Source organism: Cydia strobilella, chromosome Z (assembly GCF_947568885.1).
Source record: "Cydia strobilella chromosome Z, ilCydStro3.1, whole genome shotgun sequence".
In the NCBI taxonomy this organism is placed as follows: domain Eukaryota; kingdom Metazoa; phylum Arthropoda; class Insecta; order Lepidoptera; family Tortricidae; genus Cydia; species Cydia strobilella.
This window is the reverse complement of record NC_086068.1, coordinates 50235664-50249810: the sequence shown is the minus strand read 5'-3', so window position 1 is coordinate 50249810 and position 14147 is coordinate 50235664. Positions and strand designations below refer to the sequence as shown.

The following is a 14147-nucleotide window of genomic DNA, read 5'->3' as shown; positions in this document are numbered from 1 at the left end:
AGTTCCACTTCATCAAATGTCACTTTTTAAAATGGAAGTGCTGGATTTGTTTATAAAAATACAAAAATCACTATATATGTATGCCTTTCACATTTGAGGAGTTCCCTCGATTCCTCATGGATCCCATCATCAGAACTCGAGCTTGACAAAAATGTTTCTTGAAAACCTAACTTGCTTAACAAACATAACGAAGAGGACAAATCGCCAAACGTGAACTATGCGTCATTGAAGAGTTCCGTTCTGATCATCATCATCAGTTCTACTTCATCAAATGTCACTTTTTTAAATGTAATTGCTTGATTTGTTGTTGAAAATACTAAAATCACTATATGTATGCCTTTAACATTTGAGGAGTTCCTTCGATTCCTCATGGATCCCATCATCAGAACTGCTTTATGACAAAAACGGGACCAATCTGTATGTATATACTTACAATCAAAAAAAGAATTTTCAAAATTGGTCCAGAAATGACGGAGTTATGGAGTAACAAACATTAAAAAAAAAAAAAAACAACCGAATTGAGAACCTCCTCCTTTGAAATCTTGAAGTCGGTTAAAAAAGGGTGCCGCTTACGATTCACGTTATGAGGCAGTGTTATCCTCTGTACGTACCCGAAATGGCCCAAAATGTCACGAACTAAGCTGATTGTATACAGTGTGGAAAAAATTTATGAGTTAGCTCATTTTACTGAAAGGAAACATTCTTTTATTTTTAAAAAGAATAAAACTGCATTAAAAGAAAATTAAAATTTGCTTGTCTCGCCCGGGAATCGAACCGACTAAAAGTTCAAAAAAATAAAAAATCGCTATTATATTGTACAAGTCGATACAGTTAATGTTAATGTTAAAATTTCGTCAAGAAACAGTAGGTCTTACACTCGTCTGTCGTACAAAATATCCATAAAATCGAAAATTTTGTACACAATAATATTTTTAAACAAGCGAATTGTAAAAAATCTTTGAATGCAGTTTATTTTGTTTTAAAAAATAAAAGAATGTTTCCTATAAGTGAAATGTAACTTAAGGTTTTAAGGTACTTTCCCTCCAGGGCCCATATGTTTTTTCCATCCTGTATAAATAAATCGAAGGCGTTTGTAATTAATTGGGTGAAGCATTAAATGGAGTATAACCGCAGAGGATAAACGGGTCTTGCAGATGTTTTCAAAAAATCCACTTCTATCATTGCGTTCTGTGCAAGTAAAACTGAAGAAACAAGGTTATAATTATATTGTAATTACACTAATTACAATACTCTTAGTCTTATGTTATCGTATTTGACATGATAACGCTTTACTTTTTTTTCTAAGGTTTACTGCTAACTATATCAATTGAAATTTTCGACAAATAAGTAGGACTTTTACTATTTTTAGATCCTGGATGAGTAAACCAATCTAGAAATTTCCATTAAAAATGTACTTGTTATTATTCCAGCTTTTTATGTCAGATGCGTTTAACACGTCTGACAAACGGACCTACATATTACAGCCACTGCGGTGATTCCAGAAATGCTCGGTTTTGTCAACTTTGGAACAGAAAACAATACATTTTCGAGCAATTGTGGTATTTCAATGTCACTGTCGTGTCGCTCTAGAACCGTGTCGAAAAACTATTGCTTTTCTTTCGTAATAACATTCATCCCATTACAGAAATAGTGAATTGTAGTTATCGTTGCATGAAAAAATATCGTGGTTTGATGAAGTGGTAAAGTATCTGGGGCGTTTAAGTTTGGCAACTGGGTGTTGCAGTGCGGTACAGGAGGTACACGGCACGGCGCGCCCGTGCCGCGGCGGTTGCGCGGGCGCGCTGTCGCAAACCTCCTCGCAGTTACGCGCGAGCGCCACTTGTGAAATGGTCGTATCTTAAACTATTATAAACCCTTTCCTACCCCGATGAGTTTCGTTGTAAACAAAAAATCGCGCGACACGAACGGGACTCCAATTTATTGAATAGACACTAATTTAATAACACACTTAATTATTGGTGCTGACATCGTTTATAGTGCGCGTCTGAAGTCGTGAGCGTAAATTTTAGGCATCTAGCATAAATGTTTTACCTTTTTTTAAACAAACAAAATATCGGACTTCAAATATGAAGTGCATAAATATTCATGTGTTGGTGTTTGTGATTAGTCTAGCGATGTCTCTAACAATGTCTATTGATGAACTGGAAGACTTTAGTAATTATCTAAAGGAAACATCTCTGTTGGATCAACCACTGAAAAGTAAGCTTTTCTTCAGCAATCTTTATTTTAGCGTTAAGCGTTCTTTTTATTTACTTTTCAATGCGACGCGAATTTATACACCTGGAATATATTTCTTTGTAGAATATCCTTCAGACGATAGTGACGACGACGCGCCAATTTCTGAGCACGCCTGGGAAGAGAGTGGTCGATTCGAGGGTGACTTGATCCTCAATGACCGACAGAGGCAACTTATAGTGCAAGATATCGCGGAGGGCCTCTCCAGGAACGGTCTCAAAGATAGCACTAAACGATGGCCAAACAATGAAGTTATTGTTTATATTCAAAGAGAGCATTTTGGTAAGTATATTTTGTAGTAATTAATTTTACACAGATGAGAGCAATTTATGGAAAACTTTTCTTTGGTATGTGTAGTCTAGTATTATATAAGCCAGTTTTGTTTTAAAGCTATTGTTTTTGAATAGGTAGTAAATATCAATCCTCATTAATTAAGATCTCAAAAATAGTCTCCCTAGATAGGGAAGTTTTATTTTTATGTGAGTAACAAATATTACTTCTTATGTCAGCCTACTCCGCTGAACTCAACTTGTGGGGCAGGGGCACCTTACTTCTGAGGTGCTTCTGAGGATGTTGCGCAATGATACCGAACGAGCAAACGCTTTCATTTATTAAGTTACATTAATATTTGATTGTGATTTGTGCATTATTTAGGTAAAAAAAGATTTAGCGTATGTATCACGTAGTTATCTAGTCATGTGCAACTATATTCTATTATTATACTAAGGTACAGTCGCCATCAGATATATCGGCGCGGCCGAGGTGCTCACAAATATCTGAACGCGCCTCTATTGTCAAGGCGCTAGAGTGCGCGTTCAGATATTTTTGATGACGACTGTACTATGAACAATTTCTGATAAACGTACGCATTGATCGGATTTCAGCCGGCGATCAAGTTCAAGCAATATTGCGCGGCATGGAAGAGCTTAGCCAAGCGTCTTGCGTTAAATTCAGGCCGTATAAGAAAGGGGATCGAGATGCCGTTGTGGTCCAAGTAGGTATCAATGAATGTATGAAATAAACCTCGCTGTTTAATACCTAAACAGACTTGTACTACCAAAACTGGAAAAAAGGTACTTAACGGGATAATACCGGCCAATAATACCCTAGTCAGAAATAATCCCATGAATCATAAAAACTTGTCATAAATACATATATGTTAGTCGAACATTGGTCGGCCAGTTTAAAGATTCATCATCACATCTATGCCAGGTATAATATTTCAGGAAGTAACGACTACGATAAATGGATACTTAAATTACACTTCTGTAGCTAGCTTTTTTATGTTTTGAAGTCCCTGGCTTCGTCGTGCTGAGGTTCATCATCATTTTCATGACTATCCAAGGGATAAGCCAACTTACAACCACTAATACTTATTATTTAATTACGTAACGTAGATAGGTATTATAGTTTTAGTGGTAAAGTAAATTAATAGCTGCCAATTTACTTCAGCTATATAATAACGATTTTAATAGGAAGTTATCTAGATTTACCTAATTATGGATTGTGAGGCAATAGGTATTAATCTTACCATGTAACACGTTGTCGTAATATAACCTAATCGTTATATAGCATCTGCAAACGCATTCCAGGGTAGTCGTCGCGGTTGTTTCTCGCAAGTGGGCTATCAGGGGGGCTACCAGGTGCTGAACCTGTCGGGCCGGCACCCAGTCGGCCGCGGCTGCTTCCGGCACGGCACTGTCGTGCACGAGTTCCTGCACACGCTGGGCTTCTACCACATGCAGAGCAGCCCCGACAGGGACGACTATATAGACGTCATCTGGGATAACATCGTGCAACGTGAGTATACAGAAGCACAGACATTGTATTTGGTAGGGCAATCGTGAAAACACTTAATAATAATACCAAACTTTGCGATTATTTGATTAGCTAGAGTAAGTTTAGCGCCTGGATAAAGTGTAATAGCTATCATTCAATTTGAGCATAAGCTTAATTGGTTGACATCAATTATCAGGCAATTAATTAAATCTCTCAATTTCACCACCCTTTTCACTCTCTTTAGGGATGATTTCCTACATAAAAACTATCATATGTTTTTTCCCGGGACTCATACTATCACTATGCCAAATTTCAACTAAATCGGTTTAGCGGTTTAAGCGTGAAGAGGTAACACACAGACAGACAGACTTTCGCATTTATAATATTATGAATATTATGGATACGGATATAAGTATGGATTAACAGGGGGCTTACGAAAAACTGTTGTTTTTAAAATAAGTTTTTAGCATTAAATAAGTTGGCTTGATAAAAAAAAAACAAGAAAGTAATTAAGATAAAAAGGTAATAAATCCACGCAATGGCCATTTCTTCTTTTGTCCTTTTGTCTCTTTCTAATTTCCTGGCTTTACGCCCCCTAGCTCTTTACGTTGATGTCTAGTCGTGTAGTCGTGTTCATCATCACATTTTATTTGAAGTAACACCTTCTAAAATAAAATTAGAGAGAAGAAAGGATGCTTAATGCAGTGAAAAGTGTGGTTGGTATAGTCTGATTCATAGACACAACGAATAATAATTTGCAGTGTATATTGCGATTAACAGATATGTACTAGAAAACATCGTGGGAAAAGTAACATGCTACTGAGCTACGTGGTGTCATGGTGTCACCGACCCACCTAACGCAACATACTACCCTGAATACAAATTAACTAACTACGTGTATCATGCTTACTTGCTAGTTTCTAGAATGAGGAGGTTTCGGATCGCCGTTTTTAAGAGTGATTATATTTAGATAATGTATGTTGGGGTAAGAACGAACTAAGTTTCTATACTATGTGGTAAGCCTTCACGGTTTATTTTTTACTTCACTCTTGTAGGGATTTTTCGAAAATTCTAATTTAGAAAATTAGTAATACTAATAAGTAGTATATACATATAGTGAAGCTGCAGAGAAAAGGTGCCACACTGCATACAAACTTATTATATGCAGGGGTGGCACCTTTTCTTTGCAGCTGACTACTTACAGTACCTATGTAACATACTGGTATGAAAATAAAGATCTCTCTCTCTTACTTTATACTTTACTCAAAATCAGTGTTTGACACTTTTTAGGGTTCCGTACCTCAAAAGATAAAAAAACGGAACCCTTATAGGATCACTCGTGCGTCTGTCTGTCTGTCTGTCCGTCTGTCACAGCCTATTTTCTCCGAAACTACTGGACCAATTAAGTTGAAATTTGGTACACATATGTAAGTTTGTGACCCAAAGACGAAAGACTTGTGATGAAAGCTGTAATGAGAGCATATTCTCGAAAATGGAATATATTAATTAAAAAAAAATACTTCTTTCAAAGCTCTAGTACGTCCGCAATTTGCCGTATTTAGGTAAAGCAATGTAAGAACGTGATTATCATCATTTGCTTTGAAAAAATGTGAAATTAAATTCCTAAGCTTTAATTTCTTCATCCTGTTTGGTATACGTAAAACTTAAATATTTTGAACCATTAAATTACAAACTAACTACTACCCGGCACTAGACTACTCGCAACTCTTTTTTTTTACAGCGGCCAGACATAATTTCCGAAAGTATAATCTATTCTCCGTGTCGGACTTCGGCGTTGGATACGACTACGACAGCGTCCTGCACTACAGCCGCAAAGCGTTCTCCTCGAACGGCGGCGACACGTTGGTGCCTAAGAAGGTACAAATTACATTAATATACAACGTTTTTTTTACACATTTGGAGTAGTCATGCCTAGGGGAGACTAAGGAGGGTTGTGACAATTTTTACTTTATCCGACATATCAGCAACAAAGCATAACATCGCTTTGAAGTTTACATTAATGTGTAGCTTAATTCATAGATATTTTTCCAAAACCTGTTACGAACATTAATAAAAGTATAACAGTTTTTGAGAAAATCTACGAAAACCAGAACAACTCCACGTGTTACAACTCTCCTAACACCGAGGTAAGTTGTGACAGCTTCCGAGGTCAGTTGTAACACCCCTTTATTTTGACTATTTGATGGATAAAACATACCATTTTACCATTTTTTTACAAATGAATATTTATTAATCCAAAAAAGTACTACTTACAGTCATTTTATAGCAGATTAGTATCATTTGTAGCAACCAAAACAATGTGTTGTTAAAATAGATATTCTAGCGGATGATACTTAGCATTGAAATTCGCAATTGCGGCATTTTTTTGGGACCAGCCGTAATAAAAATAGTGTGAAATCTAAATCTAATCAAAAACATAATTATTAAAGACCAATTCCAGCATGCCTTCGGTGCAAGTATCGCGAAACTAACCTTGGAGATCATGAATTTGAACTCACTTCTCTTCCTTTCAAGGCAACACAAGCAAAAACTGATATTTTCTGCTTTGTTTTCGTCGCTATCTACCTACTTTTCTTTGCTTAGAATAGAACTAACTGTACGTTTGGCATATATATAGGGCCGCAATTTTTCCTTGATAGGTCTTTCTATGGTCATAGCATCAAATTCAACATTTTGGCTATTGAGTTGGATTGTCTCTTTTGTATAGTTATTAATTATTTGAAACAATAAATAACGTTTTAGAATTCGACAGTACACCAAGAGACCAAAAAAACACATAATCAGCAAAATAAACTTAAATAGGAGAGATTTTCTGTAGAGTTTGTCACAACTCGTATAATTAATAATTCATAATTGCCAAACAATGTGCTAACTATATAAAACAAAGTCCATAGAATATAAGTAAAAATATCACAACAACGTAAACGTAATCCCTTATGATAGGTATTGATACACTCAAAATGTTTAGGGAAAAGTTACGTTTCGCGTTTTCTTGTAAATGTTGTACACCCAAAACCACTTTATATGCGCCATGGGCAGGTTCCTGTACCTACTACGTCAAAATGGGCATTTCTAAAGGGTCTTAAGAGCGCTGGTTCCAGCTCGCTAACAATTAATATAGTTTTCGAGAAATCTCTATTGTTACAACTCCCCTCTGTCACAACCCTTCTTGGTCTCCCCTACTTATCGGGGTGAGTAATGGACATGATGCAACCCACAATGGATTAACATTGTAATCGCTAACGAAGCATTTGATGTTCCATTTAGACTGTCTGTCAGCCGTGTTTTTTCATGTGTTCATCGAAAAGTAGTTTAGAATGTACGATTTATTTATTCATCTCGCCGTGGGGCCAGGACTAGTCGTTCAAAATTCAAAATTCTTTATTTGCATGAAATATGGTACAACGAGGTGATTAGAAAGATTTTCCCGTACAGTGACATATTTTGCTGGTTAAGCATGCAAATGTTGTATTAAAGCTATACGTAGGTGGTCTTAATCTATTACATTGTTTACTTAAAAATATAATTTCTATTTAATATTACTATATTTGGAGGAACTCATTTAAAGAGTAAAACACCTGTTTTTTGAGCCTAGTATATAGTTGGGCTTTGAATGGATTTAGAGGCAGGGGTTTGATATTTTCAGGGAGGGCATTAAATATTTTCATACATAAATAATAGCTATTTTTCATGAAAAGCGTACCCCGTACATATAAGTAGGCATATAAATATTTAATTTCGCTAAATGGACTTGTACTACCTAAGTATATTTTTATTTTTATTTATCACAGAGTGGCGTTGACATTGGGCAGAGGATAGGTCTCTCAGAGAAAGACAGTGCCAAGTTGAACAAGATGTATTGTGACGCGGACTCGAATAACTTCGAAGCTGCGGACGACGTGTCACATACTGTCATTAAAAAGAAAAAAACCCCTAAGAACAAGCCTTTTGAAGGGCATGGTATAGGATATCACCAAGGTAAAACTGTGGTATTTAAACTGCCTGCAGCTGAAACTTATCGATTACCAGAACAGCCGTCAAATGTCCTGTTTGATTATTTCAGTAAAGCGCCGCAAGCCATGCCACCGACGGCAATTGAAGGATTTGGAGTTGGACAGGAAATAACTTATTCGTACAAATTCCCTGCTGGGTACCATATAGCTGACCATAAAATCCCAACGTACCAATATCCAACACTGTTAAATAAAACGAATACTGCAACAGAACCTTTATTTAGACTACATAATGTACAAAATAATAATGAAGACATGAAGCCTTCTACTAATGCCGATATTGGGAATAAAAATAAGGAGACGATAGAGGATTTTGACGAAGAAGCGATTAAAGTACAAACAATCAAAAATACAGATACAGGCAGTGAAAATGATTATACCAGTGTATACAAACCTAACACTGATTATTCAGAATTTTATAATCCAGTCAACAAGCAAAGAATCGGGACCAATACTGATTATTATCTTAATTATTCACCAAAATCTCAAGTAAATCATGAACAGAGTACAAAAGAAATATCAAATTTACAATTAACCAGGCAGTTTATAGAAAAACTCAGGGAACCGAAATCAATGCATTTCCGTAATCATAATAATAAAGAACCAGAGCGGTTGTATCAGAATGAATTTAACAATAAACGTGAAATTATAAATAAATCAAAACCAGTCGAAGAAAATACTCCAGGAGATGATTCATCGTTTGGATATGTGAACCCTAGCACTAAATTAAAAGATATAAAAAATATTTATTTTATCAACCCAGAGTACACATCCAAAAAATATTTGGAAAACAAGCATGATTTTAGTAGCCTCTACTTTCCTAACGATAATATAAATAAAGACGCTGCATCCAGAAATGCGCAGTATAAAATGTTCGGCGAAATTGTTCCTTTAACAATAAACTATACATTGAAACAAAATAGTCCATTTATCCACGGGGAAACACTAAATGTTCATACTAATTTAGATGACGATGAAAGAATAAATGAAGGTGTGAAATATGCAACCAAAAAGCCGATGTCAAACGACAAGACGGACGATAATTCTGACGAACAACATAGTTATGAAGATTATGAACCCCATGACACGACAAAAATTAATGACTACCCGCAACCAATATCCAATGAAGAAAACTCATCAAAATCATATGAAGTGACGGATAAACTTTCAGAACAGGTAGAATTAGTCACAGAGAAATCGAATGTCTATTCTAAAACACTCAATGATGGAATAAGGTTGGAAAAGCGTCTACCTGCCATTCAGGAAAAGTATGTGAATTATGACAATTACGATATAACTGCTCCGTTTTACGACACCGAAGAATACTATAGAAAAACCTAATATACTTACATAAATATAAGTTACGAGGTTTGATTGGTTAATTTCGTAATTCAAATAACACAAAAAAACATCAGTTCGTATAAATGTAACCTCACGTATAAGTAGAGAACAACCACGAGTGTTTTGCGTATTAGCGACCTATAACACATATAGCACATCTTGCCGCAACTCGCGCGGTGGCAAATAATGCCACATCTCGACATCATACATCACATAATTATGAAGTCGCAGCAAGACGTGTAAGACTTGCTGTAGCATTTAGTTAGGTAATAGGATGCACACTGTCGCGTGATTTTGTATATTATTTAAATTATGGTACACCTAGGTATTTTTAATACCAACAGTGCCTAGTGTACAATATGTACATACGTATCTAATAGTTAAAATTATAATAGAACATAATATAATATATTTTAAGTAGTCAATAATGTTATGAAGGGCTTCCGGGGTTCGGATGTAGGTAATGATAATAAATAATAAATAAGTAATGTTATCGGTAAATTACTTTTGATTTGTTAGAGCCATCGCCAAATAAAACTATAGGTAGGTACGTATCAAATGCATTCCAACCAAGTTAAATACAAATATGTTAATAATTTATATTGTTTTATTATTCCTAATGATATTTTTTCCACATTATTTTACCCAACTATTTACGCTACCTACGCTGAGATGTGCGTTCTAAGTGCTATATTTGCCTATACACGGTGTTTTTTTAACTTCTTTTTATTTTAAGAGTGCAGGGATATTTAATTACTTTTTACAAAAAAACAAAAAAAAACTGCCATTCAGTTTCCTTAAATGTACTTAGCTTAGCCATACACTGAAGTTAACGGAGTTTAAAAAAACACCGCGTAGGTACTTAGAGAAAAATAAAAGCAATGACTGCACTCACTCCCAAAACGTTCGGACTTTTCTACGGACGGAAATGGCTTACCAAACTATACTCTGGCACACCCACTCTCAGTTGAAAAGGCGCCAAATTTGAAAAAATGTTACCTTTCGTAGATTTTTTTTCTACTGACAAAGTGGGTGTGTTTGAGTATATAAATGATTGAAATTCTATACTCTGGCAAGCCAACTTTGTCAAAGGCGCGAAATTTAAAACTTCTGTCATAGAACATACTCCTTTGCGCTTACAGTTTTCAATTTTGCCGCTTTTTTCTGCTGACAAAGTTGACTTGCCGGACTATAAGTATGCAGATATGTAGTGTGACCTCAAGTGGGGCATAATAGACAGAGAGAACCATACTGTCTTTTTCTTAAGCTAATATCAGCATCACCCCACAAAAAGGGATGAATAGGTATAGTTGGTCAAGCAAATCTTGTCAGTAAAAAAGGCGGCAAATTTAAAAAATGTAGGCGCGAAGGGATATCGTCCCATAGAAAATTTGAATTTCGCGCTTTTTTCTACTAACAAGATTTGCTTGACCAACTATATATACTCTGACAAGTCAGTTGGGTATTGTATGGTATGGTATTATATTACTTTTTTTTCCGTTTATTCTGTGTAATTCGAAATACATTTTAACCTTTAATGTGTTCTTACTACTGAGGTGAAAAATTATGTGTGCAATACGAGAGCAAAGTTATTTTACATCTCGTGTTTTTGAGTCCCTCGCTACGCTCAAGATTCTACCTTAGAATCACTCACTTCGCTCGTGATTCAATTATATAATCTTTCGCTTTCTCGGGACTCAAAATAAACACTCGCAAGAAAAACCAACTTTCCTCTCTAGTCTTGATTTATGCAACAAGTGCGGAAAGTGTATGATTTCCGACGAGTGGAATTTTATTCACGAGCGAGCAAAGCGAGCGAGCGAGTCGTAAATCATCTTTACCTTTACGCCCGTGTATCATACAATGTTTTACTATGCATTGTGCGAGTAAATAAAAAAGCATATCATGGCAAATAAGTTTAATTATTAAAAGGAGTGTTTTAAATCGACACGAGTTGCGAATTACCTATTCGCACGTGTATCGTACACCGTTTTACAGTACATATGGCTCTTTAAACTTTCGACATATGCACGAAAAGTGCTCTTTTCCGCACTAGTGCGAGAAAGTAGCACCATAATTATGTACTGTAAAAAAAAATTGAAAACAAAGCACTAGTGCGGAAAAGTAGTACTTTCCGCATGATATGGTTCCGTAGGAAACGCACTTTTCGAGCACATGCATTGTAAATAACTATTAGAAATTCGTGTGACGTAATTAATGAATGACCCTTTTTAACACCCTTAAGGGATGATTTCGGCGATAAAAATGATTCTATATCCTTCCCCACAGCTCAAACTATCCCCATACCAAGTTGCATCTAAATCGGTTCAGCCGTTATTGATTCCCCATACGAATTTCCACCCCCTTAAGGGGTGAGTTCGGGGATAAAAAGTATCCTATGTCCTTCCCCGGGTCTCAAACTATCTGTAAGTACTCTAAGAACAAATTAAAGTATTCTATGAAAATATTTTAATTTGTGTCAGGGGGCGCCACAAGCCTTCGGGAAATTGTCATATACTTGGGAATTTCGACCCATGCCACCGTGACCGGATAGCCGAGCGGTTCAGGCACCTGTCCAGTAAACGGGGTACGCTGGTTCGATTCCAGCTCTGGACATAGTATAGAGTAGTTATAGACATGAAACCGAGCGACCAGGGGTAAGAGAAAGACATATTCATGTATTGACAGGTTAATGTATGGCAGCATAATCCTTTTTCTCTTACACTCATATAAATTTCGGTATTTCGCCATCGCCTCCTACCTATGCTGCCATAACCCGACCATGAAAAAAAACCCGGTCGGTGATAAGGACAAAGCATGGCACTATTTTCTCTATCCTCTTATAGGAATCGCAATAAGACTATCTTTCTCTATCAAAGAGTGTCAGGCCCTTGGCTCTGGGACATGAGTATAACATGAACCATATATAGGTTGTTTTTGGTAGTATTTCAGTGTATGGTGGCGCCGCCTAATTACTGTTTTTTGATGGACACTTTTCATACATAGAGATTTGGCTCCTTTAAATAGTCTCCGTGACCATGTGGCTACAAAATCATGGAGACTGTATAAAGGAGCCAAATCTCTATGTATGAAAAGTGTCCATCAAAAAACAGTAATTAGGCGGCGCCACCATACACCGAAATACTACCAAAAACAACCTACGTAATTTGGTCGGGTTATTTGTTGCCTTATATGGTTCGTGTTATACTCATGTCCCAGAGCCTAACTAGCGCCACCGGAGAGATTAGGAACTATTATTTAAAGCTTAACGCGGTCACTTTTACAACAATTCTGCCATAAATAAGAGATTGCGATCCTTTCTATACCATCCATATACAAAATCTAAAATTTACTATGACAGTGACAGTACCCCATTATCCTATATATCTTCTTTGCTTTCGCATTTATAATATTAGTATGGATTTTGAAAGACCTCCACTCCAAAGATCTACAAGCGCCCCTAGCGGCGAAATTAAACGCGGTAGCCCTCATTTTGGAAAGGAAAGAAAAATTCCTACTCATGACAAGGCAGTACAAAGAATATAAAAGCAGTATGGCTCTATGGCTTAATGCTTAGCCTAGCCAGATAAATGGAGAATTGGTGAAATATAGTATAAGGAATTTGTAAATTTGTGTAATGACTTGGTACGAGTTCAATTTTGAATACTCACAGATTTTTTATGTGAGATATTTTAATTGTATATATGATCTGTGCCCTGTTTATCAAAAGCTTGTAGCTTGTAATACAAGTGTGTGTGTGTTCTACCGCTTGTACAATGGGCTGTGCTCTGAAGAATTGTTTGACATGATGCCAACGGCCGCTTTCTATCACCGCACCGCTCGCCATCGGCAGGGTGTTCATCCTCACACCCTAGCACCTAAATGGTCGCGTACTGTGCGGTTTAAGAGGAATTTCCTCCCGCGTACGCTTCGGCTGTGGAATGAGCTCCCTGCCGAGGTTTTCCCGAGGGGCTACAGTATGGGGTTCTTCAAAAAAGGAGTGTACAGGTTTTTAAAGGGTCGGCAACGCGCGTGTAATATCTCCGGTGTTGCAGGCGTTCATAGGCTACGGTAACTGCTTACCATCAGGCGGGCCGTATGCTTGATTGCCACCGACGTGGTATAAAAAAAAAAAAAAAGTGGAAGTTCCTTTCTAACAAAAGCTGTCAAAAAGTGAGTTCCGCTTGTATTACAAGCTACAAGCTTTTGATAAACAGGGCACTGGATGTAACTTGTAATTCTAATTTCTACGGAGAAAAACATGAGAAAAACCAAGATATGGTAACCCTGATACTGACTATATGAAAAGGACTGGACTATATAAAAAGGATTGGACTATATCATGAAGTTAAATGGACTATATAAAAAGGATTGGACTATATAAAAAGGACTGGACTATATAAAAAACAAATGATTTAAGTCAAATATACTGAAGACATTTTTATTGGATTTGACTTATGGATAAAAAAAAAGGAAGACTTTATATCTAAAACTGACTTATGAAATTTAATCTTACAGAAGAAGAGGCAGTATGGCCTATGGTCTTAGCCTGTCCAGAAGGACGAATATAATAAAAAAACTAAAAAAATACATTGACAAGTTTGACAATGACAAGATTCATTTTCATTTCATAAATTTCATTGAAATTGAATCGAACTGCATCGAAAGAAACAATGTCGTTATTTTATTAACTCTCCGTTGTTCTATTTTGTCCTATCTATTAAGATTAGTACAGTT

General features: G+C 36.3%; 1 protein-coding gene across 1 annotated transcript; it reads left to right on the top strand.

Moving 5' to 3' along the window:
- The first annotated feature begins 2041 nt into the window (after positions 1-2041).
- On the top strand, positions 2042-8329 carry LOC134753886 (seminal metalloprotease 1-like). Its single transcript, XM_063689848.1, has 7 exons — positions 2042-2220; positions 2323-2538; positions 3141-3250; positions 3849-4056; positions 5777-5913; positions 7848-8034; positions 8120-8329. The coding sequence occupies exons 1-7, from the start codon at positions 2088-2090 to the stop codon at positions 8179-8181; spliced, it is 1053 nt and encodes a 350-aa protein (XP_063545918.1). The 5' UTR covers positions 2042-2087; the 3' UTR covers positions 8182-8329.
- The last annotated feature ends 5818 nt before the right edge of the window (positions 8330-14147 follow it).

What these genes read in the sequence shown, in the direction of transcription:
- LOC134753886 (XM_063689848.1), top strand. Translation starts at nt 2,088, where the DNA reads ATGAAGTGCATAAATATTCATGTGTTGGTGTTTGTGATTAGTCTAGCG. An exon ending in GTTGGATCAACCACTGAAAA is followed by an intron (nt 2,221 to 2,322) that starts GTAAGCTTTTCT and finishes ATTTCTTTGTAG; the next exon opens with AATATCCTTCAGACGATAGT. An exon ending in TATTCAAAGAGAGCATTTTG is followed by an intron (nt 2,539 to 3,140) that starts GTAAGTATATTT and finishes ATCGGATTTCAG; the next exon opens with CCGGCGATCAAGTTCAAGCA.